Source organism: Macrotis lagotis, chromosome 7 (genome assembly GCF_037893015.1).
Source record: "Macrotis lagotis isolate mMagLag1 chromosome 7, bilby.v1.9.chrom.fasta, whole genome shotgun sequence".
Classification (NCBI taxonomy): Eukaryota; Metazoa; Chordata; class Mammalia; order Peramelemorphia; family Peramelidae; genus Macrotis; species Macrotis lagotis.
The window spans coordinates 184327808-184351269 of NC_133664.1; the positions used below are offsets into that span (position 1 = coordinate 184327808).

At 33.1% G+C, this 23462-nt stretch overlaps 2 protein-coding genes across 3 annotated transcripts in view; one reads left to right on the plus strand and one right to left on the minus strand.

Moving 5' to 3' along the window:
• Positions 1 to 4049, plus strand: part of TM7SF3 (transmembrane 7 superfamily member 3) — a 40449-nt gene extending 36400 nt beyond the window's left edge. The window contains exon 12 of the mRNA XM_074194197.1: positions 1784 to 4049. Within this exon, the coding sequence (XP_074050298.1) occupies positions 1784 to 2046 (263 nt within the window). The 3' untranslated portion in view covers positions 2047 to 4049. The remainder of the gene's footprint in view (positions 1 to 1783) is intronic.
• A 4040-nt stretch (positions 4050 to 8089) lies between these two features.
• Positions 8090 to 23462, minus strand: part of FGFR1OP2 (FGFR1 oncogene partner 2) — a 33823-nt gene continuing 18450 nt past the window's right edge. Inside the window, exons 4-7 of one of the 2 annotated variants that reach the window (XM_074194198.1) lie at positions 20795 to 20937; positions 14493 to 14606; positions 12051 to 12164; positions 8090 to 10137 (exon numbers count right to left, since the gene is read on the minus strand). In XM_074194198.1, the coding sequence (XP_074050299.1) occupies positions 10000 to 10137; positions 12051 to 12164; positions 14493 to 14606; positions 20795 to 20937 (509 nt within the window). In that variant the 3' untranslated portion in view covers positions 8090 to 9999. The remainder of the gene's footprint in view (positions 10138 to 12050; positions 12165 to 14492; positions 14607 to 20794; positions 20938 to 23462) is intronic. The other variant, XM_074194199.1, reaches the window with a different exon arrangement.

The following is a 23462-nucleotide window of genomic DNA, read 5'->3' on the forward strand; positions in this document are numbered from 1 at the left end:
ACAGACCAAAGCATACTATTTTCAATTTTTTACAATTTGTTGTATGCTTTTTTCCCCTTTTGTTCTAATTTTTCTTTCACAACATGACTAATATGTTTAACATAGCCTATGTCAAATTACTCACTATCATGGGGAAGGGAGGGAGAGAGAAAAATGTGAAACTTAACCTCTTATAAAAAATAAATGTTGAAAACTAACTTTATATGTAATTGAAAAAAATTTAAAAAGTCAAAAAGAACAGCTAGCTGTAAGAAAACGCTCATTGAGGTGAAAGTCCCTCACTTTCGGCCTGTTTGTAATAACAGTTCACAAATGCAAAACACTTGACCATAAAGTTTATTATTAACAGTAACTTTTGGCATTGGGGAGAAAAGGGTTCAGATTCATGTGGTGCGTTCCAGTTTGAATAAAATTTCATAATGGTGAATGAATTTTTGTGCTCTGCCTCTGCCACAGAATTAAGATCTAATTAACTTTAGGAAGAGATAAAAGCAGCTCCACATAGTATTATACATAGCAGATGCTTAGAACATTTTTGTTAAATTAACCATGGTGTTTGCAAGCATAGGAACTGCCTGACTTGTTTTTCTGTGGGTTCCCTTGATTTATTCCTATTAGATCTCAGGAGTTAGATAGATGGCATACTGGGTAGTATAGATTAGGGGAAGCTAGATAGTGGAGTAGTCAGAGAATTAGACCTGGAGACTCTTCCTCATGAGGTACCTGGCTCCAGGGCCAGTACTTTATCCACTGGGCCACCTAGCCACCCCTGAGCACATCATTTAATCCTGTTTGCCTCACTTTCCTCATCTGTAAAAATGGGAATCACACTACTATCTCTCAGAGTTCACACTACTATCTCTCAGAGTTGTTGTGAAGTTTAAATGAGGTAATATTTGTAAAGTACTTTGCCAACCTTAAAGCGCAATATAAATGATAGTTATTCACTATTTCCCCCAAGTGGTTCCTCTCTCTGTTAAAGATTAGAGGCATAGTTAGAATCTTTCAGCAGTGACTTCTTTTTCTGGTTCTCCCTCTTCCCTGACTTGCCTGTGGAAGGGCCTGAGAATTGGAATGGGGAGATTTGACAATGAAAGAGAATTGAACAGAGACTTTAATAGATGTTCCATAAATAGTTTTTGAAACAATATCCATATTGGAAATCTTTCCTTCCACCCCCACGTCCCATTCTGGCCCCACTTCCATGTAATCCATTCATTTCAGATTACAGGAAATTATAACAAACAAAAGATATTAAAGTGAATCCTTTAGGAATTTCCTTTTCCCTACTCAAAAGGGTTGAGAAAGACCCATTGCTATCAGCAGCAGTGACCTATAAAGGGTGTCAACACCTTCAATATATGCAAAATGACTCCCAAGAACTATGTCCTTGTGACTGAGCATTGTGGTAGCCAGATATCAAAAGATGATTGGATTAATGCATTATGTAATAATATAATAATAATAATAATAATAATAATAATAATAATAATAATGGACATTTATATAGCTTTACAATTATCTCATTTTATTCTTTTTAACCTGAAGAAGTGCTATTATTCTCATTTTGCGATGAGAAAATGCAATTGAAGTGTCTTGGATTAAGAAAAATTTTTTTTGGCAAGGCAATGGGGTTAAGTGATTTGCCCAAGGTCACACAGTGAGGTAATTTATTAAGTGTCTGAGACCGGATTTGAACTCAGTTACTCCTGACTCTATTGACTGTGCTACCTAGTTGCCCCTAAAATATGAATTTTAACTGTATCTCTTTCTTATTTTGTAGACTTTGTTATTCTGGCTATCTGGGGAATGTTGGCAGTGAGTGGAATTACATTACAGATCCGGAGAGAGAGGGGACGGCCATTTTTTCCTCCTCACCCATATAAAATGTGGAAGCGAGAAAGGGAACGCAGAGTCACCAACATTCTGGATCCCAGTTACCACGTCCGTCCACTAAGAGAGAGACTCTATAGCAAATTAATACAGTTTAAGCAGCTGTTTCAAGAGGAGGAGGCAGCAGGAGAAAGAACGCCTCTGCTACTGTGATGGAGATTTCCCCTCATTGCTTCCCCTTTATTCAAAGGACCAAATCAGCACCAACATTGAAGCAAGGCCTGACAACTGTGGTGCTCTGCCTTGATCACTTAGGAAATCCGTAGTGTCTGAAGGTCAGGCAGCATATGCTGCCTGAGATCTGTGTTAGTATGTATTGGTCTTCTTGGGTTTGACCTACCTTCAGGAGGGTCTCATGATTGAGCCTCATTTAGAGACAGTTGCATTTTTATCTAGACATTTGTTGTGGAGGCAGGAGGGTGTGGAGTGAGTGAGATGGCAGGAAATGTCTGTTGATGGTAAGGAAGCATTCTCATTTAAAATTATCTAAAAAGAGAGCTTTCAGTTTAATGTTCAAATTAATCCATTAAATATAGATAATTAGGGAGGAAAAGTACATGGGCTCTAATGGAGCGTACAGGGAGTGGAGAAAGGCATGCTAAGACCCATTGTCATTTCATTTTTAAAATCTCTTATTTCTCCCAATCCCTTAAAATGTTTCTTTTAATTTGTCTAATTATGGTGGTTGTTTACAAAAACCTTAGACTGAATATTAGTCATTGCTTGGATGTTCAGGGACCTGATAGTTTATACACTGTCCATATACCTAAAGTTTACTGAGTATACTTAGAATTTTAGAAGCTGACCAGTCATGAAGAGTGATATTTGCCATTCTCTCTTTCTTATTAGATCTAAGTACTACTTGATACTCTTTCCCATCAGATAAAATTTGGAAAGGACAACTTTTATTTTTGACATAAATTAGAATGATCATCTCTGATATTTCAACTGATTGAAAAGAGGTAAAAATGTATAGATAATGAAGCTTGGTGACTTCGTTTTCAAAATCTAAAAATGGCCACTCTTGCTTTTTATTGGCATATTCAATATAACACTAAACACTTTTACCAGATATTTTGGGAATAGATGGGTTGTGGGTTTTTTTTAAGAGAATAATTTATGTTCATTAGCTTTCATCCCTCTTTTTTTTAAAACAAAATCAGAAAAATTTAAATCTTTTTTATATTGTACAAGACTCTTATCTGGTGTTGACATGAATATAAAAAACTAGCCTGATAGTCTCTTCCTCAAGGTTCTTGTTACCTGGGTGAAAGTGAATTAATGAAGGGGAGGATAAAATTCAATGGCACTCTAAAGATGTGGCTGATTTTTACTGAAGGTCATTGGCACTGGGATGCAACCAACTTTCAATTTTATTCCTTTGTAATCTGAGAGCTATTTTTTCCACTACAAGAAGGTCCTGTGCCCTGGACTGTCAATCTCCACAAGCCTCTTATCCCAATTCTGCCATAATAATGGTCAGGAGACTGGCTTACCAGTATGAATTTCTTGCACAAGAAATATACATACATATGTATGAATATGGGTTAACCACTGATGCTTGAAGCAGTGTAGCTTTCAGCAGTTTTCTTAGTATCATCCTTATGATATTTGAAATTTGTTTATTATTGGATAGTTTTTAATTTTTACCTTTAGAAATAGTCTTGGAATTTAAAGAAACCATAGATGAGTTTTTGGTACTAATTGCCTTTGTTGCCCATTGTTATCCTTCTCTTTCACACCTCTTACCCCTATTCCTATGGGCTTTGTGGCATAAGTGAACCTTATTCAAATATAGAATTCTGAAATCTTTTATATACCCTAATAACACTTTACATTTGGAAAATCTCTCTTCTTCTCTGCCCTCTTTTACAATAAGCATGGGGCCTGTGCCTTTGGGATGCATTTCCACTTATATTTATTTGTAAAGTCAAGGTTTTTTGCTAGCTGGGGATTGTAAGATTTGGGCACTCAAGGAAGAAAATGCAATTTGTTTAACTTTTCAAATTTTATGATTATTCAAAAGCAGAAATTTGTGTATCTTTTTATAAATTTTTGTCCAGGCTATTTACCTTATCTGTGTTTCCATTTTTGGAAGAAAAATATTAGAATAAAGCACATACTTTATTTAACTGTGAAATTTGATACCTTCATATCAATAAAAGAGTCATGGAAAATGTGAATGTGTATTTAAATTTTAAGTACATATTGTACTGTAGGTAGTAACTTTTTTTATGCTCTAATGGAGGTCTGTAGAGTTCTTTATTCCAATTTATGCAAATAGCACTTAAAGGTTTTCTAAGTAAATTAGTAAAGACTTTTTGTCACCTCAACTATAGAGTAAAAATTGGTTTCTGTCCTATCATATATGAATTTAGATTTTTTTGATAAATAGTAAATCTTTGCTATCATTGAGTGATGAACAGGGAAAGGAAAAACTATTGTAGGCCAAGTACATTATTTTTTCTTTTGCAAGGCAATGGGGTTAAGTTACTTGCCCAAGGTCACACAGCTAGGTAATTATTGTCTGAAGCCGGATTTGAACCTAGGTCCTCCTGACTCCAGGGCCACTGCCCTATCCACTTTGCCACCTAGCTGCTCCCCAGGTACATTTTTTACAGTGTATGCCTTTAGGTGGCATAATTTTGCTCTCGGAAATAATGTCAAGTTTGGAATTATTTTAAAATAGAGTCTGTTTGACCATCTGACACTATTAATGTAATTCAGCTTAGGGGCAATAGGTTAAAATGTGTTTTGGGGGAGGGTGCTAAAAACAATCAATAAACACCTACTTTCAGAAGGAACCAGCTGCTCTGTTGTTGCAGAGTTGGAGCATGTTCTGGTTTGGAGTTGAAAGAGATCAACTGTAAAATCTAGGTAAACTAGAATTAGGAATTTTTGGTTTCTTTTTAGCAGGAAGGCTTTCCTCCTTTTTTCATATCATTACTGCTTGTCAGTGTGACCCTGGTTTTTAGTATTAGTAAACCTATTTTATTGGGCAGTTTTTCCCTCAAGATAGTCTAGGTTAGGGGCTGGTTCAGCTATGGGAAGCATAATCCCAGAAACTGTTGGACTCTCGTGCTCTGTTGATACTAATTTTAATTTATTTTTATTAATATTTTATTTGTTTTCCTATCATTTTCTGTAAGGTTTTGAATTTTACCTCCACCCTCCCTTCCCTCCCTCCATTCTCCCACAGAAGGAAGTCTGTTAGTCTTTATTTATCTATTTATTTACTTATTTATTGGTTTGTTTTTAGGTTTTTGCAAGGCAAATGGGGTTAAGTGGCTTGCCCAAGGCCACACGGCTAGGTAATTTTTAAGTGTCTGAGGCCGAATTTGAACTCAGATACTCCAAACACCAGGGTTGGTGCTCTTATCAATTGCTGCCACCTAGCCATCCGGAGTCTGTTAGTCTTTACATTGTTTCCATGCTATACATTGATTGAAATTGAATGTGTTGGGAGAGAAATCATATCCTTGAGGAGATGAAAAAAATATTAGAGATAGCAAAATTATGTAGCACATAAGACACTTTAAAAAAAAGAGGTAATGGGGCGGCTAGGTGGCGCAGTGACTAGAGCACCGGCCTTGGAGTCAGGAGTACCTGGGTTCAAATCCGACCTCAGACACTTAATAATTACCTAGCCGTGTGGCCTTGGGCAAGCCACTTAACCCCATTGCCTTGAAAAATCTAAAAAAAAAAAAAAAGGTAATAGACTTTGGTCTTTTTTTTTAAACTCCACAGTTCTTTGAATACAGATGATATTCTCCATCCCAGGTACTCTAAAATTGCATTGTTGAAATGAGCAAATCCATTAAGTTTGAACCACATGTTGCTGTTAGGGTGTACAGTGTTGTTCTGGTTCTGCTCATCTCACTCTACATCAGTTCATGCAAATCCTTCCAGGCTTCTCTCCAGAATCCCCATCCTTCCTGGTTTCTAATAGAACAAGTGTTCCATAACATACATATACCACGATTTGTTCAGCCGCACCCCAATTGATGGACATCCCCTCAATTTCCAATTCTTTGCCACCACAAACAGGGCTGCTATGAATATTTTTGTACAAGGGATGTTTTTACCCTTTTTCATGATCTCTTCAGGGTATAGACCCAGTAGTGGTATTGCTGGATCAAAGGGTATGCACATTTTTATTACCCTTTGGATGTAATTCCAAATTGCTCTCCAGAAAGGCTGGATGAGTTCACAGCTCCCCCAACAATGCATTAGCGTCCCAGATTTCCCCAGGTCCCTTCCAACATTGATCATTGCCCTTTCTGGTCACATTGGCCAGTGTGAGAGGTGCGAGATGGTACTTCAGAGCTGCTTTAATTTGCATTTCTCTAATCAGTAATGATTTAGATCAATTTTTTTATGTGACTGGATAGCTTTGATTTCCTCATCTGTAAATTGCCTCTGTGTATCCCTTGACTATTTGTAACTTGTAAATTTGATTCAGTTCTCTATATATTTTAGAAATTAGTTCTTTGCCAGAATTACTAGTTGTAAAAATTGTTTCCCAATTTACATTTCTTTTGATCTTGGTTAGTGGTTTTGTCTGCACAAAAGCGTTTTACTTTAAAGTAATCTAAACTATCTAGTTTGTTTTTAATGATGTTCTCCATCTCTTCCTTAGTCATAAACTGCTTCCCTTTCCATAGATCTGACCAGTAAACTGTTCCTTGATCTCCTAGTTGCTAATATTTTCCTTTATGTCTAAATCTTGTACCCATTTTGATCTTATCTTGGTATGGGGTATGAGAAATTTGTGTAATCCAAATTTCTGCCATACTAACTTCAGTTTTCCTAACAGTTTTTATCAGAGTTCTTATCCCAGAAGCGTGACTCTTTGTATCTATCGAACAGCAGATTACTATAATTGTTTCCTGTCGTCTCTTTTGCCCCTATCTATTCCACTGATCCATCACTCTATTTCTTAACCAATACCAGACAATTTTGATGACTGATGCTTTATAGTATAATTTTAGATCTGGTAAGGCTAAACCACTTTCTTTTGTACTTTTTTTCCATTAAATCCCTGATTCTTTTTGTTTCTTCATATGTATTTAGTTACAATTTTTTTCTAGCTCATTAAGTAATTTTTTGGAAGCTTGATTGGTAAGGCCCTAAATAGATTAATTTAGGTAGAATCATCATTTTAAATTATATTAGCTTGACCTATCCATGAGAAGTTATTTTTGTGTGAAAAATGTTTTATAGTTTTCAGTTTGAGTCTGCTTGTGGCAAGTTCACCTTTTTTTATACTAGTAATTTAGTTTTCTTTTTTAAAGCAAATTAACCAAAGGTTTATCCATTTTTTTTCCCCATAAAACCAACTCTTGGTTTTATTTATTAGTTCAATATTTTTCTTGCTTTTGATTTTATTTCTCCTTTAATTTTTAGAATTTCTAACTTGGTATTGTGGGGGGTTTTGATTTTTTTTCTTCTCTAGTTTAGCTGCATGCTTAGTTCATCTATTTCCTCTTTATTTTATTCACATAAGCAGTTAAAGATATATCCCCTAATAACTGCCTTGGCTGTATCCCATTAAGTTTTGGTATGTTGTCTCATTATTTTGTTTGATCCACTCATTCTTTAAAATGAGGGCTCTATTGATTTTAGAAATGAAATTCCTCTTTAGTGTCTCAAAGTCCTGTCCAACTTTGCTCCCTGTTTCTCACGAGAGCTCCCATGTCATGGCTGCGATCAGACTCTCTCTCTGGGAGGCTCTCCTTCCTTCCCCTCTCTTCTCAGATGGGGCTCAGGCACTACTTTCCTGATGGCCATGGTTGCTAGGACCTCCCACTGAACCATCTGCCTGGTCTTTTTGTCATTTCTATCCACTATGCTATCTAGGTACTTGTCTCCATCTTGAGAATGTCAACTTCATCATGGTAGGGACTGTTTCAGCATCTATACTTGTGTTCCTGATGACTGGGACATAATGGATGTTTTAAACTTGGTTCATTGCTGGAGCAGTGGATTTGGAATTAGTTCAACTACAAAGTGTGTTTAGCTGTGAGCACCCAACCTCAGGATCATCTCCACAAGTTTGTTGTGAGGAAAGCCTTCAACTGTAGGGTGATACAATACGTGTTTTTGATAAAAGTGTTGACTGACAAGCCTTTGGGATCAAGAAAAATTATGTCTTTTAAAATTAATGGAAAAAATAATAATACTAATTTTATCAATCATATTTATTGATAAAATTATACAGTACATATTCCAAATACACATTTCAAGCTTCTGGATTACCAAAATAATGCGTAATGTGATGAAAACGTATTACACAAAATGAAACTGCAAAACTCCAAAATTAAACCTCAAAAAACACATTAAAGACGGTCAAGAAGAGATAAATTAAATCACAACTTTATTTACAAAAATACTCATCAAGCATTTTTTTAACATTAGCTGCCTCAAGATTGCCACATACTAAATCTTAACAGTGCAGCTTATTCTATTTCCTTAAGTTGGGATAAATTGGGGTAAGTGGGATAAAACAAATTCTGCCATCAAGTACTGCTTCTTATTAAAGTAAAACAGAAGGCAGTTACCAAACAATTTTGAAGGAAAAATTTTTTTTATTGAAAATCTTAAGGCCTCTTGAATAGTTTTATTTTAAATAAAATCACCCAATGTTTGGGAAGGTATGTTTTGAGTAAACAGTTGTTGCTTTTACTCTTAGCAATATGTGAGTCTTTGCACACTAATATAAGGATAATATTTCTTTTAACAGATAATGTAAATGAAATTTGCAATCTGCTAAATTGAGGAAGTTTAGTATCGTCTATTTAAATAATGGCACAAACTTAAATTACTTTTTCTTGGTTGTTGGTTTTGAAAATTCATTTGGTGGTAATAATCAACTTACAGTTTTTATAAAATCCAAGAAAATGTACTATTCCCAAATATCTGTTTCAGTATGATGGCCATTAAAAAAAAAAGTAGGAACAGATGAGCTGAGGGGCAGATTCAGAGAACTACAATTATAGTTTCTTTGTTTATGTTGGCATCTAATAAGAAAAAACAAGACTTTAGGAATAAAAGTTTCTTTTTACAAACCAGTTGAAAAGTTGATGTTTACTATTAACAAGGCTAAAATAAATACATTGTTTTGTTTTGTTTTTTTGTCCACTTCAGATCTCTCTATCCCTGGCTTGCTTTATCAGTCCTCCCAACTATGACAGTTGGGTAATGGATAGGTTAATATTCCTAAAATCAACCAGAAAACAAACCTGACCAAATTAATTTTAATTCACGAACCCCCCCCCCCCAAAGTAGTAGTTCAACCTACTGAATAATCTTGTCTTCTATATGGTTTTCTTTCTCAGAAAGTAGTTTAGCTTTCTTTTTCATTACTGAAAAGATAGTTTCTACATATCTTCACCTTCAGTAAGTTATGGTCAGTTATTACCCAAAATGTCTATCAACTACGGTATGATGCTGGCTAAAACAAAAGCACCACTTAGGATCTAGGCTTGAAGAACAAACATATATCAAATTTATGGTCTATACCACAAAACCAAAAGATTATTACTAAATTTCAAAGAATTTTTGGATAATCCTTACATCTTTGAAAGGCATTTCTTAAGAAATGTAAAGGTACATGTAAAATATAGTAACTTTGTTAGCCTTCATATCAAATAGAGATCAAATTTAGGAATGGACTCATTTCCGTTTTTTCTAAGTCCACACTAAGAAATGTGAATTTTTAAAAATTGTATAACTGCACAAATTCTACATAGAACTTTACATATATTTAATATTTGGATTAAAAAAAGTTAAGAAAAATAACAGCATGGCAGGGGCCTAAAACGATCAGTAGTTTCTATCTATAAGAACTTTTGTTTACCTTATAACAATGGCTTAAAGTTTTCACTTTCCTATTAAAAATTTTAATAGGAATAAAGTCAATGACAACCAAATATTGATCTTTTTAAAACGTCATTTGCCGGTGTACATAATATAAAAAGAATGAAATGAAGGGTTGATTTAAGATTGTGATTTTTCTGGTATTCAATTCACTAACAACTTTTTAAGTAAACCCTGGTTCCTTATTAGGAGCTGTGCAATAGAAGCTCAGTGATTTTTCCAAGTTCTTTAGCTCTTCCTCAGACTCAAATCACTGCTGGTTACCAATGCCGATAAAGATGTGCTCTCTGATGCATCATCTTTCTTGAGGTTCAGGAATGATTCTCGAGTTATTTGAAGGATTTCTCTCAAGCCCTTATTTTCTTGCTGTAAGAAAATAAATAACAAAATCCCTATACATACATACATCAAGGTGCATATTAAAATAGATAAACTTTCTTGGGGGGAGAAAAGGAAATTATGATGCAGAAGTAACCAATCAAAATCATTTCACAACTGCAAAAATAATATATACACTTTTGGTCTAGAATTATGATTTTATTAGTAGAGGATTACTGGTATGTAAACGTCCTCCACCAATGCAGTAAGGTAATAAATATGCCTATAACTTACAATTTTTGAGAGCTGCCCTCAGCTCTGAGATGTTAAGTGATGTTAAGTCAAAATATGTCTAAACGTGTTTTGGATTTAGTTTCCTTTAGTTTCCTTAAATGCAAGATCATGGAGCTGGACTAGATGCCTTCAAAGTTCCATCTCCCATGATTTTATGTGAATAAATCCAGTTCTTCTGATACCTGAGTAAAATGGAATCTCTATAAATTGTGCCAAATTATCTCATAAAAGTCAGCCTACATCAGGAGAATGTATTTTTCTTGGGTAAGAGAATGTGACCTGCCTACCATAACTTCTACTTCCTTTTCCATGAGCTATATTCCTTAAGGATGTTAGTTTTTGATCCAAAAAAGAACTTACGATTATATTTTATAGAGAAAAATTCCAAGTTTAAAGTAAGTCACAAAAGCCCCTATCCTGGACCTAGAATATGTTTTAGAACTCCCAATCTTTTTTCTTTACACTGTATACTGTATAGTAATAAGAAACCATTCTTTTTGCCTCTCATGTTTCTTCACAAATACTCAAATAGAAGGGATGCTGAGTAGTTTGTGATTTTACTAAAAGGAATGTTGGTGATTAGCTTTTTTTTTTTTAGGGTTTTTTTTTTTTGTAAGGCAAATGGGGTTAAGTGGCTTGCCCAAGACCACACAGCTAGGTAACTATTAAGTGTCTGAGACTGGATTTGAACCCAGGTACTCCTGACTACAGGGCCTGTGCTTGATCCACTGCGCCACCTAGCTGCCCCCAGTGAGGAGCTTTTAATTTCAACTTTCAAGTCATGATTGTTTTCAAAGGAGTTATATTTTAATATTTCATTGACTGACTTAAACCATTTGTTAAATTTGTTGCTTGCTTTAGTGGCAAAAAGAACATAGCTACTATGTTGGCTGTCACTAAATACTACACAGTTTCAAAATGATTTTTTCCTATGAGACATTTATTCCACTGAATTTGAGAACAATGGCTCATGTTTCTGCAGCTACAAATGAAGTACCTAAAACGTTTCTATCCCACCAATGAATGCAGTTAGATTTAGAAAGAATGTCATGCCTACATAGAAAATATTAACTTAAGTGACTGAAATACAAGTTGGTAAAATTAAACATGAGTGGGTTTTTTAAATTATTATTTTTTTGATTTTAGAAAGGCATTGGGGTTAGGTGACTTGCCCAAGGTCACATAGCTAAATAATTATTAAGTGTCTGAGGTCATATTTGAACTCAGGTCTTCCTGATTTCAGGGACAGCACTCTGTCCACTGGTACCACCTCACTGCCCCAGGAGTTTTAAACTTAAAAATTTTTAAGTCAGCTATACTAATTTCTGTTGTCTGTCAAAGGATTATTGATCCAAGCCAGTAACAGGTCTTTATGAGTTTCTTTTATAGTGAGGAGGATTTAAAGGCATTTAATGTATGCCACCACTGTGAGAAGAATGTATGACTATACCTGAGTAAAAAAATATATTTCTAAACAATTGGCAGAAGTACACCCTTAAAATTCAGATTAAAAAAAAAAGCTCTTTATCCCTCAACATCAACTGGGTTTCATTACTAGCTGAAACATGGTTCCCATTTTTCAAAAGACAAACAAAAAAATGTTATGCTAGATTGCATTTTTTTTTAACACTGGCTATTTCAAGTTATACTTGGAATTTAAAACTTACTTCAAGTTGAAAAATTCGTTCTTGCTCTTTGCAACCCTGCTGCTCATCAATTTCAATAGCTTTCCTCATTACTGCTGCCATTTCAGTTATCTGGTCCACATGTACTTGTAATTCCTTAAAGATAAAAAAAGGAACAGGGAGAAAGAATATTAGATCAGAATATTACTTCTTCAGTTAATGTAAAACATTTCCAGAGCATCCCTCTACTTTGTATTGCTATATAAAATTTATATTCTAAAAGATACCAAGTATACCTATTCATGGAGCTGTCAACTTAAAAAGCATATACTTTAATGGAAGACAAACAGCAACAAAACTCATTTAATTTATATGTAACAGGTTAAAAAAAGTAGCTAAAGAATCGTTTTCATTCTCTTTATACTCTTTACATTGTTGTTTCCATAAAAGACCAAATCTGTTTTTTTTCTAATATTACACAAAGACTAATTTCATTGAAAAACTAAGAAATATTTGAAATAGATTCTGCGTTTTTACCATTATTTTACTGAGTATGATTTTTCTCATTATTCAGAACTTGTAAATTTATTTGTGTTGTCATAATCACATTTAAGCAAATTTAAGCTAGGGTTCCAAAGAACCATATATCTATACAAAAGACAATGTGATAGAGTAGAAAGAATACTGGTCTTGGAATAATAAGGCCTTGTTTAAGTCTTCATTTTCAAGTTTATTAGTTGTATAATTGGGGGAGGGATAAATAATTTAACCTCTCTGCTTTAAATCCTCATTTACAAAATGAAGATATTACATAAGATAGTTGAATTTTTAGGAGATTCAAATGAGTATCTTACATTCAAATACTTTATGTACACATAAAGTACATTAAACGTTTTGCAAATCTTAACAAAGCTGTATACATGTAAGCTATTATCAACCTGAGTTTCAATTTTCCCTCTTCTATAAAATGAGAATATTTTTATTACCATATCCCAGAGCTGTGAGGTTCAAATGAAACAATGTTTTTAATAAATATTTTGTAACCATATAAATAAGTACCATATAAATGTTGGCCACTATAATAACTGACAGAAGACATCTATCATATAGAATTCCAACCATATAATTCTTCTGGCCAACTGAAAATGTAGATTAAATTTATCCATTAATTTGGGAGGAAAAGCTATCTATTAAAAAAACTGCATATTGACGGTTTGGATTATTACTTTATGACAAACTTGTCCAAGGATTCAATATTTTTTTACAAAGACAACTAGAAGTACTTTTATGATAAAATGAAATAACACTCAGAAGGAAGTGAGAAGAGGCAGAAAACTAAGAGAAACAATGAAACCAACATTTATGTAACTAACTTTTAGTTCTGTTTCATCAAACGTAGCTAGTAGAATATAAAGGGGAGTCCACGTGTGGGGAAATAAATACTTTAGCTTCCAAATGGAAGCAAGAAAGATAATGTTCTACATTCCAAATTCTGCTGCAGCAAATTCCATACAAGGAAAATTTATGTAGAGTATTTCCAAATCCCAGTCAAAACTGAATTATATAAACTTATATACAATTATATATAACTTATATAACTCAAGCTCTTAATAACACTGAATTTTCATAGAAAGGTATCAAGACTTCATTCCACCTTAAAAATGACAGGAGTTAAGAACTAGAGGCTAGAAACCAGAGAAATTCAAGATAACAGTTCAAACTTATGGTCTACAAATAAATACTTAAATCTTTAAAGAAAGTGCCACAGACATTTTAATAGACATGAAAGGCAGTGCCTCTGCTTTTAATATTGATTTTAAATATGAGGGAAAGTTATAGTAGTCCCTTCAATATAATGTATCCCTTAATTTTTTTACATTAATCCCTTATAATCTCTATGATGTAGGACTTCTACTTCATTTAAAAATGCATGATACACCTGACCTTGAAGCAAGGGAATTAAGACTCAATGGAAGAAACACAATCTAATTGTGACTTTAAGAGAATCTCAAAATGATTTTAATTTCTCGATAATTATCTCAATATAAAAATTATTTGATTCACAAAATTATTTGATAAATCAACTTAAATTATTGTCAAGAAAAAGATTCCTGTGATGTCCCCAAGTACAAAAATAGGGTTCTAATGAATAATTCTTAAAAAAAAAAAACTAAAACTTTATACAGCAACAGTCAACAAAGAAATGGAAGGCTCATTCTATCTTATGATATATAAGCTTAAAAATTTTTAATATGCCATGTGTCCTGCAATACATGGTATACATTATATCATGAGATTAAATGTGAGTGGAGGGCTATACTCTGCACTTTCATGCTTCTGTTTGGCATTCACAAGCACATTTTTATTAATTTTTAGTAAATTGGCAATTTCATTAATTTAAAACCCAATGTTAAAATTTAAAATATCAAACACTGGAACCCCCCTCCAACCAATCCCACAAAGTCAATTGTTTTATTAGTGTACATTCAGATTTGCTTCCAAGTGCCTTCTCTCCAGTCCATGTTGAGTTGCTTCAAGGATTCGTCGAGGTGCACCAAGGAAGATTCCTTCAGAGCTGTGACGGTATACCATGTCAATCTGTAGTACAGAGTCATTATAATATTAATACGGATATGATCCGTAATTTAAAAATTGAATGAGTTAGTTCATGCGTGTTAGCCAATTGCTTTATTACTTGAAAAAAAAATTTTTAAGAGTTCCAAAAATAGTTTAAAAAAAGGATTAAAAATTAGTCATTATTTGGGCAAAAATCAGCCTGTCCCAATTTCCCACTTATATTAAAATATGTGCTCAAAAATTTAATTGTGGGCACATATATTTATAGCAGAGTGTAGCCACAAAGGAGAGATTGCTTGTTCCAAAATGCTATTAAAAAAAAATTTCCTTTTGGATAAAAATCAATATAATAAAACACCAATATTTATTAGTTAGAATTAATAACAAGAAAGAAAACAGTCATTAATTATTTCATTAATCTAATACCAGGATTTTAGATGAATAATTCTGCATAGTCAAAGATGAGTTTAAAAGTACTAAAAACTAATGCCTAATTGTTCAAAAAGAGATCAGTGTAAGTGATACATTTTCTTTTATAGTCACTATCTAGAAAGTCCAGCACCTCAGAGGATTCTAGCAAAGAATCTTGGGCAGGATTGTTTTTCACCCCCCCCTTCCCTGCTCTCATACAGATTAAATTTTACAATCCTAGGGTAGAAATATGTCAAAAGAATTGTCAATTCTAAAATGTAAGATGATTTGGGACTTCATAGGAATTACATTTTTCTTATCAATAATTTCATATCCATTCTAATATAAATATTATATGCTTTTAGCATCACCTTATTCTGCAGCAGCTGAATTTTTAAAGTCCAATGAGAATGCCACTTGAATTTCCAAGGATTACATTTAGAAAGAATTCTGCACCATACCATTCCAAGTTTTGTAAATTTATTCAATTTATTGTTCTACTTAATTAAATAAGGGCTACTGATTAGTTATTCCTGAGATACAAATTATCAAAGAAACTGGAATTTTAAAATTATTAAGACTTTTAAGTTTTCATTTTTCTAATCCTCAGTCTCATAATGCAAAAAACACAAACAACAAAACCCAACAATTTCATCATTTGAGAACTTCTTTCAGTGACACAAAGGACTTTCACAGACTTTTTTCCAAGAGCTACTGCGGTCAAAAAATCTACCTTATGACTAACCATTTGGTAATAAGCAATTCTTACCCTAAGTGCATAAAGTTATTTTCAAATAAAAAGAAATATTTTAAATTAATGCCTTTTAACTCTATAGTTTAGTAATTCAGATAGATTAAAAAGTAATTCTAATAGTCAATATTTATACTTCAAATACTTTAAAAAGTATAAAAAATGACTCTGATTCAGTCAATTGTTTCAATGTTTAGATAGCAGTTCAATTAGGATTAATTTGACTTAAGTTATATACAAGAATAAATTTCTTCTTTTTAAAAAATATTTTAATTGACATGCTTTGTTACTTACTTTTCTGCTGTACTCCCCTGACTCTAAGAATTGATCCCTTACAAAAAATGAATAAAAATGGAAGAAGAAGAAAGACAGGCCAGTAAAATTAACCAAATATTGAAAAAGTCTGAGGACATTGTCTTTCCTTCCTGGTGATGATGTATTTCATTTCTTCTTTGTGCCAGGCTTAGCCATTATAATTTCATAACCTTTAATTTCCCATGAATGTGTTGTCATGTCTGTGTATGGTTTTCCTGGTTCTGCTTACCTAACTTTACTTCTGTGTATATTTTCATGCTTTTCTGTATTAATCATGTCTATTGTTTTCTACAGCATAGTAACATTTCATTATAATCATGTATCATCACAATTTGTTGAATCATTCTCTAACAAGCTGTTTCCAGGTTATTGCTAAGACAAAAAGTGTTGCTATAAATAGTTTGGTGACTGCAGGACCTTTCTTTTTGCCACTGGTCTTCCTGCAATATATTACCGAGCAGGTGAATCTATAATTCAAAGAAAATGGACATGTTATTCATTTTCTTTGCACAATTTCAGCTTGCTTTCTAGAATGGCTCAGTCAATTTACTGAGCCAGCAACAATGCATCAATGTTTCAGTCTTTCCACTACTTCTATAATATTGACTACTTCTATCTGTTGTTATCTGTGTTGATCTGCTGGTGTGAAGTGAAATTCAAGAGATTTTTTTTCATCTGTACTTTTACCATTACAATTTGGTGGATTCTTCCATATAATTGTAGATTTACAATTCTTTTAAGAACTGTTCATATCTTTTGACAACTTATTTATTAGGAAATGGCTTTTGGTTTTATAAAATTGCTGGATGTCTACAAATTTTTATAAAATATTTGATGTACAGTCAAACATCTCCCTTATGAATTAATTTTATTCATGTAAAATCTCTACACATAACTCAAATTATTTATTTTATTTTTGTTAATTTCTCAATTCACCCTTTCATTAATAAATTAGTCACTACATAAAGGGTGATTACCATAATTAGGAAAACAAGGAATAGTTTCTGTCAGATCTATGGAGGACAAGTTTATGACCAAACAAGAGATAGAGAACATTATAAAATACAAAATTATGTACTTTTGATTACATCAAATAAAAAGGTTTTGCAAAAATAAAACCATACAATCAAGGATTAGAAGGAATGTAGAAAGCTGGAAACCAATTTTCAGAGCTAGTGTTTCTGATTAAAGAACTCAATTCTAAAATATATGGGGAGTTGAATAAAATTTATAAGAATATAAGTCATTCCCCATTGTAAAATAGTCAAAATTTCCAGTTAAAGAAATTAAAGTTCCCTATAGTCATATGAAAAAAATGCTCTAAATCATTACTGATTAGAGAAATACAAATTAAAACAACTCTGAGGTACTATCTCACCCATCATATTGGTCAATATGACAAAAATGGAAAATGATCAATGTTGGAGAGGAATGTGGGAAAACTGGGACACTACTGCACTGGTAGTGAAATTGTGAACTTATTCAAACTTTCTGGAGAGCAATTTGGAACTATGTCAAAAAAGCAATAAAACTATGTATACCCTTTGATCCAGCTTCATTAATTTTTATTTTTTATGATATAAACTTTAATACTTGGGTCACATAACTATTTTGAACTTACTGTAGGATTATGGTATAAAATACTGGTCTAAACCTCATTTCTGCCAGACTGCTTTCCAGTTTTACAATGAATTAATAAGTTTCATTATTTCTCATCCTTCTTTGTCTAGTCTATTTCATTGATCTACTTTTATAATTTTTTAGTTCCAAATGGTTTTGATGGCTGTTTTATAATATGGTCCAACTGGAGTTGGTAAGTGCTATTCTCTTTCTTTCCTACCTTTTTAAATAATTTTGCTTGATATTTTACAGTTTTTATTTCTCCTTAATTTTGTTATTCTGTCTAGCTCTGTAAAGTGTCCCTTGGGGGGTAATCTCACTGATATAGTACTAAAGCCATGATTTTACCTTAATATCACTGCCATTCTGCATATATTGGCAAGAGCAATCAAGGATACTGAATAATCTGGCAATTACTTAAGCTGCTTTTTATTTCTTGAAGTATTGCTTTTGTAATAGCAACAATATAGGAATTGAATGCACTTTAGTAGATTGACTACCAGGTTATTTTATACATTGTGTGTTATATAAATGGGAAACCCCTATAATTTCCTCCTGGCTTTTGTTATTACTAAATAGAAATGCTCTTGATTGTAAATTTATTTTGTAACCTATTACTTTATTGATGCTAAAATTAGTTTCTCTGCTGACTTCCTTAGATTTTCTCAGTAAATGATTTTACCCTCTTCCAACAGGTCAAGGAAAGTTTCTTCTTTTTGTCTATCTTTACATCTATACTTTCTTGTCTTAGTGTTATTGCAAGTATTTTCTGAACTATATCAATAATAGCAGGAAAAGGATTGCTTTACTTCTGTATTTATTGGGTATGTTGACTTTTGGTTTTTAGATCCTTCTATGCCTATACATTAAAGGTTTTTTCCCCCCATAGCATAAATGAGTGTTACTTTTTCCAAAGGCTTTTTATGCATGTATTAAAATAATTATGTGACTTGGAATTTAAATAAGATGATTGTTAATTTTCCTAATGCTGAATGACAAGCGTCTTTATGTTAAAAATCCAATCTGATCATAGTGAATGATGCTAGATAAATGGGAATAATCCTTTGGTCAGGATTTAATTTACATTTAAAAATAAATAGCCATTAGTGATATTGGTCTATAGTTCCTTTCTTTGCTTTATGCTTTCCCACTTTAGTCAGTCAACAAATACTGATTAAATACCTATTATGTGCTAAGCACTGTATTAAGAGGGGGAATAGGAGGGTTGGGAGTGGAGTTCCAAAGATAAAAAAAACAAGTTTTTGGCCTTCAGGGACTAACAATCAACTGAAAATTAAAAGATTTAAATATTATGAGTATATTTTTCTCAAAAGGAGTTTGGTAAAATGGTTTCTCAATTCTTGAGAACAGCCTATTCATTTTAATCCAATTAACCATGTAGTTATCTATCTGGATCAGGGGTTCCTTAATGCTGCTAGTTCAATTTCCTTTTATGAAATTATATTACTTCAAATCACTACTTAGGGCTCTTATTTTATATTTTTGTAACTATTACATCGAATTTCAAGTTTTGTCTGGTAATTTATTTCTTTTGTGATGTGATTTTACTTGTTCATTTTTGTTAATCTGATTTGCTTGTCTTCTTTTTAATCAAGTTAACTAAAAGTTTACCTTTTTTATTTCCCCCTAAATATGTTTTAACTGAATAACAATGACATATTTCTTTTATGCTTATTTTGTTTCTTTGTTTTCTAACTATTAAAACTGTACATTCAGTTTATTAGCCATCTCTTTTAAAATTTTCTTAATGTAGGTTTTTAGGTATGTAATTTTTCTTTTAAGAATAGCTTCTGGAGTCAGGAGTACCTGAGTTCAAATCCAGTCTCAGACCCTTAATAATTATCTAGCTGTGTGGACTTGGGCAAGCCACTTAACCCCATTACCTTGCAAAAACTTAAGAAAGAATAGCTTCATCTCAGAAATCTTGCTAAGACATCTTATTATTATCAGTGTCTCATGTAGCAATTATTTGTTGTTTATCATTATCATTGGCATTTACATTATTATTTCTCTATTTGTTCCTTGAACCACTCATTGTTTAGAATTTCATTATTAAATCTCTCTAGGGTATATTTTTTGCTTGTGCTTTATATGTTTTAATTTGATTTCATTAAGGGCAACAATGGACATTTAATATTTTTGTGCTTTTACATTCGTTTGCAATTTGTGCCCTAATACCTGATCTAATTTTATAAAAGTGCTACTTGGAACTCAGAAATCTGTATATTCTTTAGTAGTCTCATTCAGAAAGCATCATAAGTCTTTTACTTCTAAATTTTCAAATAGTTTGGTTCCCTTTTACTTTTACTTGCTGTTCATGTGTTCAGCTCTGAGAAAAGAATATTAATTATGATTATTCTTCATAGCAGTCTCCTCAGAATGTAAGTTAGTAGCCAGGCTACTTTGCCAGTCTTTTCTTAGCAAAAGTACACACTAATTTCTGTGTTTCCTACATTTTCACCTTCTAGAAAGTGAGGTAAATTGACAATCCTATTCTCTTCTTGGTGATCTAGATGAAGATTATTATTAAAAGAATTTTGGACCCAAAGACTTTTATTCTTGTTCTGAATTTTAAATTGCTAAATTCCAAGAGTAAATAAAGTTCCTCTAGAAAAAGTAGTAAGTTGTCTCGATACTTAAAGATAAGTAATAAATTGCCTTAAGGCTTTAAAAGGCAACTGTGTAAGTCACCATTCTGTTGTTTTGAGGTTCCCCCTAGAGTTTTCATTTTCTAGAAGTCATTTTGATCTATACAAAAGCACCTAAAATATTCTTTAAATACACACAACTTAAAAAAAACCCAAATTTAGAATAAAGACTTAATCTGTATTTCTCTAATTAGACTCCTATGTTTTAATACATCACACAAAGGATAAAGTAAACATCAGAATTTATGGTAGGAGATCAAACATGAGAAACAATTTGAAAATTTGCAGATAAAGAATAGAAATGGAAGAAATCATAGTTGAAAAGACAACATGTTTAAATGAGGCTATTATTCATGAGTTTTTAAAAATTTATACAAAACAAAGTAAAATTAACCCATAGGTCCCCTTTTCATTTTAAAAAGTTTAGACAAAAAAAAAATTACCTTGGAATGTTGTTCCTTTAATTTCATTATAATACCTGGGTCATCCTTTTTGCTGGCCATTAACAACCTAAACATTTGCTCTCGGTACTTGCTCATTATGAGTTCCAAAGCAGATTGGTGTTCTTCAAGAGATGTGCGTAATTCTATCAAAAATCAAATACATTTTATTCACATTCTGAAGTAAAAAGGCAAAGTAATTCTTTTGGTACAAAAACTAAATAATTTTCTAAAAATCAAGATGTCTTATGTTAAAACTTGAAGAAAATACAAACAAAAAAAAAAAGATTACTCATCAAATGATTATTTTACTCCAGAAAAAGAAGGTAGAGATGGCTGAAAAAACTGGCTGATTGAACAGCATCTTCTCCCTGCAGGGAAGCAGCTTACTAAAGCACAGTATAGTTAATGGATGACATTAAAGGATCTTAAAGATTGGTAGGAGAAATGTGATTGTCAGCAGAAAGCAATATAACAACATCATTAAAAGATACCTGCAATGCAATGCTACAACATCAGAGGCATGACCAGCCGCTCTTGACATGTGTCCTGGTCACTAATACTTCCCCTGTACATCCCTAGGCAGGACCACATTTCTCATTAAGGTTGTGTATACATACACATATGTGGGAGAATGATCATCCATCAGGGTCAACAAATGGTCGACCCTATTACTCCCTACTAATGTATAGTTATCTGGCTTTCAAATTCAAGTTTTGACCTTGGGAAACCACCTATAGTCTGATCTTTCATTTCCTATCCAATTGGACTATCTGCAATTTCTGTACTGATCTAATTTAGAGATGAGATGGCTTAGATAAATGTAATCTGTCTTTATATATTTAAAGAGTTATCATATGCTAGAAGTAGTTTTATTTTTGCCTTGGCACAAATGGGCAGAACTATTGTCAATGGGAAGAGGATGATCTTAACCAGTCATTAAACACTGCATGCATGGGCTAACTCAGTGAATTCCTCACATTGGAAGTCTTCAAGTTGAGTTTGGATATCATGTACCAGGAATCCTTAAATGGGATTTAATTCGATTAAACAAATATTAAATACATATACAAATGACTTTAAATAAGTTGAAATGTGAAAAAAAATGTGGGGAAAAAGTGTTAAACCAGAAAGGACTGAGATATTGAGGACAGGGAATTTACCTCTAACTGGAAAAGAAGGAAGTACTTCAAAATACTAAGAAATGGAAGCAATCTATTACAAGCATGACTTTGGTAAGAAATTAGACCAATTAACTCTAATGATCTCTCTGAACTCAGATTCTATTGATTCTATAAATTAGCATCTGTTACATTCTGTCTGTCTCCATGTCTTTATTTCTATAACTTTCTGTTCTTGGAATACCTAAATTCCATGGCTCTCAGGAACAATTCTCCTTACCCTAAAGCACAGCTCAAATACCATTTATATTCCTCCTCCAGGTCAATAATGGTCTCTTCCTTTTTTGGACTACACAGAACACTTTCTCTGTATCTTTTTTTGCATCTACCATGCTTTATGCTAGCTCATTCATATGCACTATCCCCTCCCTACTACAATGTATGCTTCAGTGAAGTCTGAATTCATATCTTTGCATCTCCCTAAGGACCTTGCACAGTAGTCTGCATATAGCTGACATTTAATAAAATGTTTATCGAATGAATGAATGACCTGAGAAGCTGCAAAACTCTCAAAAGGAGCATATATCCTCAATACAAGTATAATGGCCAGTGTCCCCAGATCTGCTGTGGTGGATTCTAAGCAGGAGCTGGATACAATGCACACCTGAGAGCCCAGCATTATCTGCAATGTCTTTCAGGACAGGGAGATGGGGATTGACCAATGATGCTGACCATTAACAGGGTGTAATAAAGATGAAGTGCAGATACACAGGAAAAGGACAAAGGGACTGGGCAGAAGGGTTACTTCTTTGCTGCCTCTGCTAATTTGTAGAAAGTAGAGTAGCATTGTGGGCATGAAACCTGTTGTGCTTTGAAGATAAACTTGCAGGTGAAAGTAGAAGTTCAGATGATACTAAAGGAGGAAAAAAAGTATGGTCCTCAAACCCTTGCAATTTTATATGTATCCCCATCATTTTACTAAAATAGCTTTCTCCAAGGTCATTAATGACATTGTTGGCAAATTTTTTGGTTTTTACAAAAATGCAAATTTCACCTATATCTTTTTTCTTTTCATTTTAGTCATTTCAAGTATTTCTTTAGACTGAATCCTACCCTGTGACAAGCAAAAATATCCAGTACAGTTAACTTAATCTGACAATGTATACAATATTCTGCCCTGTTAAGTCCTCTGTCTCTCTCACTTTAAAGGAAAAGAATGTCAATCTGTTCTTCAGGAATTTTCATTGTTTTTCAATTACCAAGGCTTCAACTCCCTTTTTTAGCAATCTTGTCATTTTCCTTGTAGTGATTTAGGTTCTCCTCTTTGTTCCATGCCACCTCTCCCAGCTTCCAGGACCATCCCAGAGCCCCTCCAGGATAGCCTGGCACTGAAGACCACTCCCCCTCTCCAATCCCCAGCACTTCCCTTCTTCTCTCTCCTAATATATTTTCTTGAACTGAGATACCCAGACCCCAGTGTACTGCTACCCATACAACTTAGAAGGAACTGTAGTGGCTGCTGACTCTACTCCACCATCACCCCTCACCAC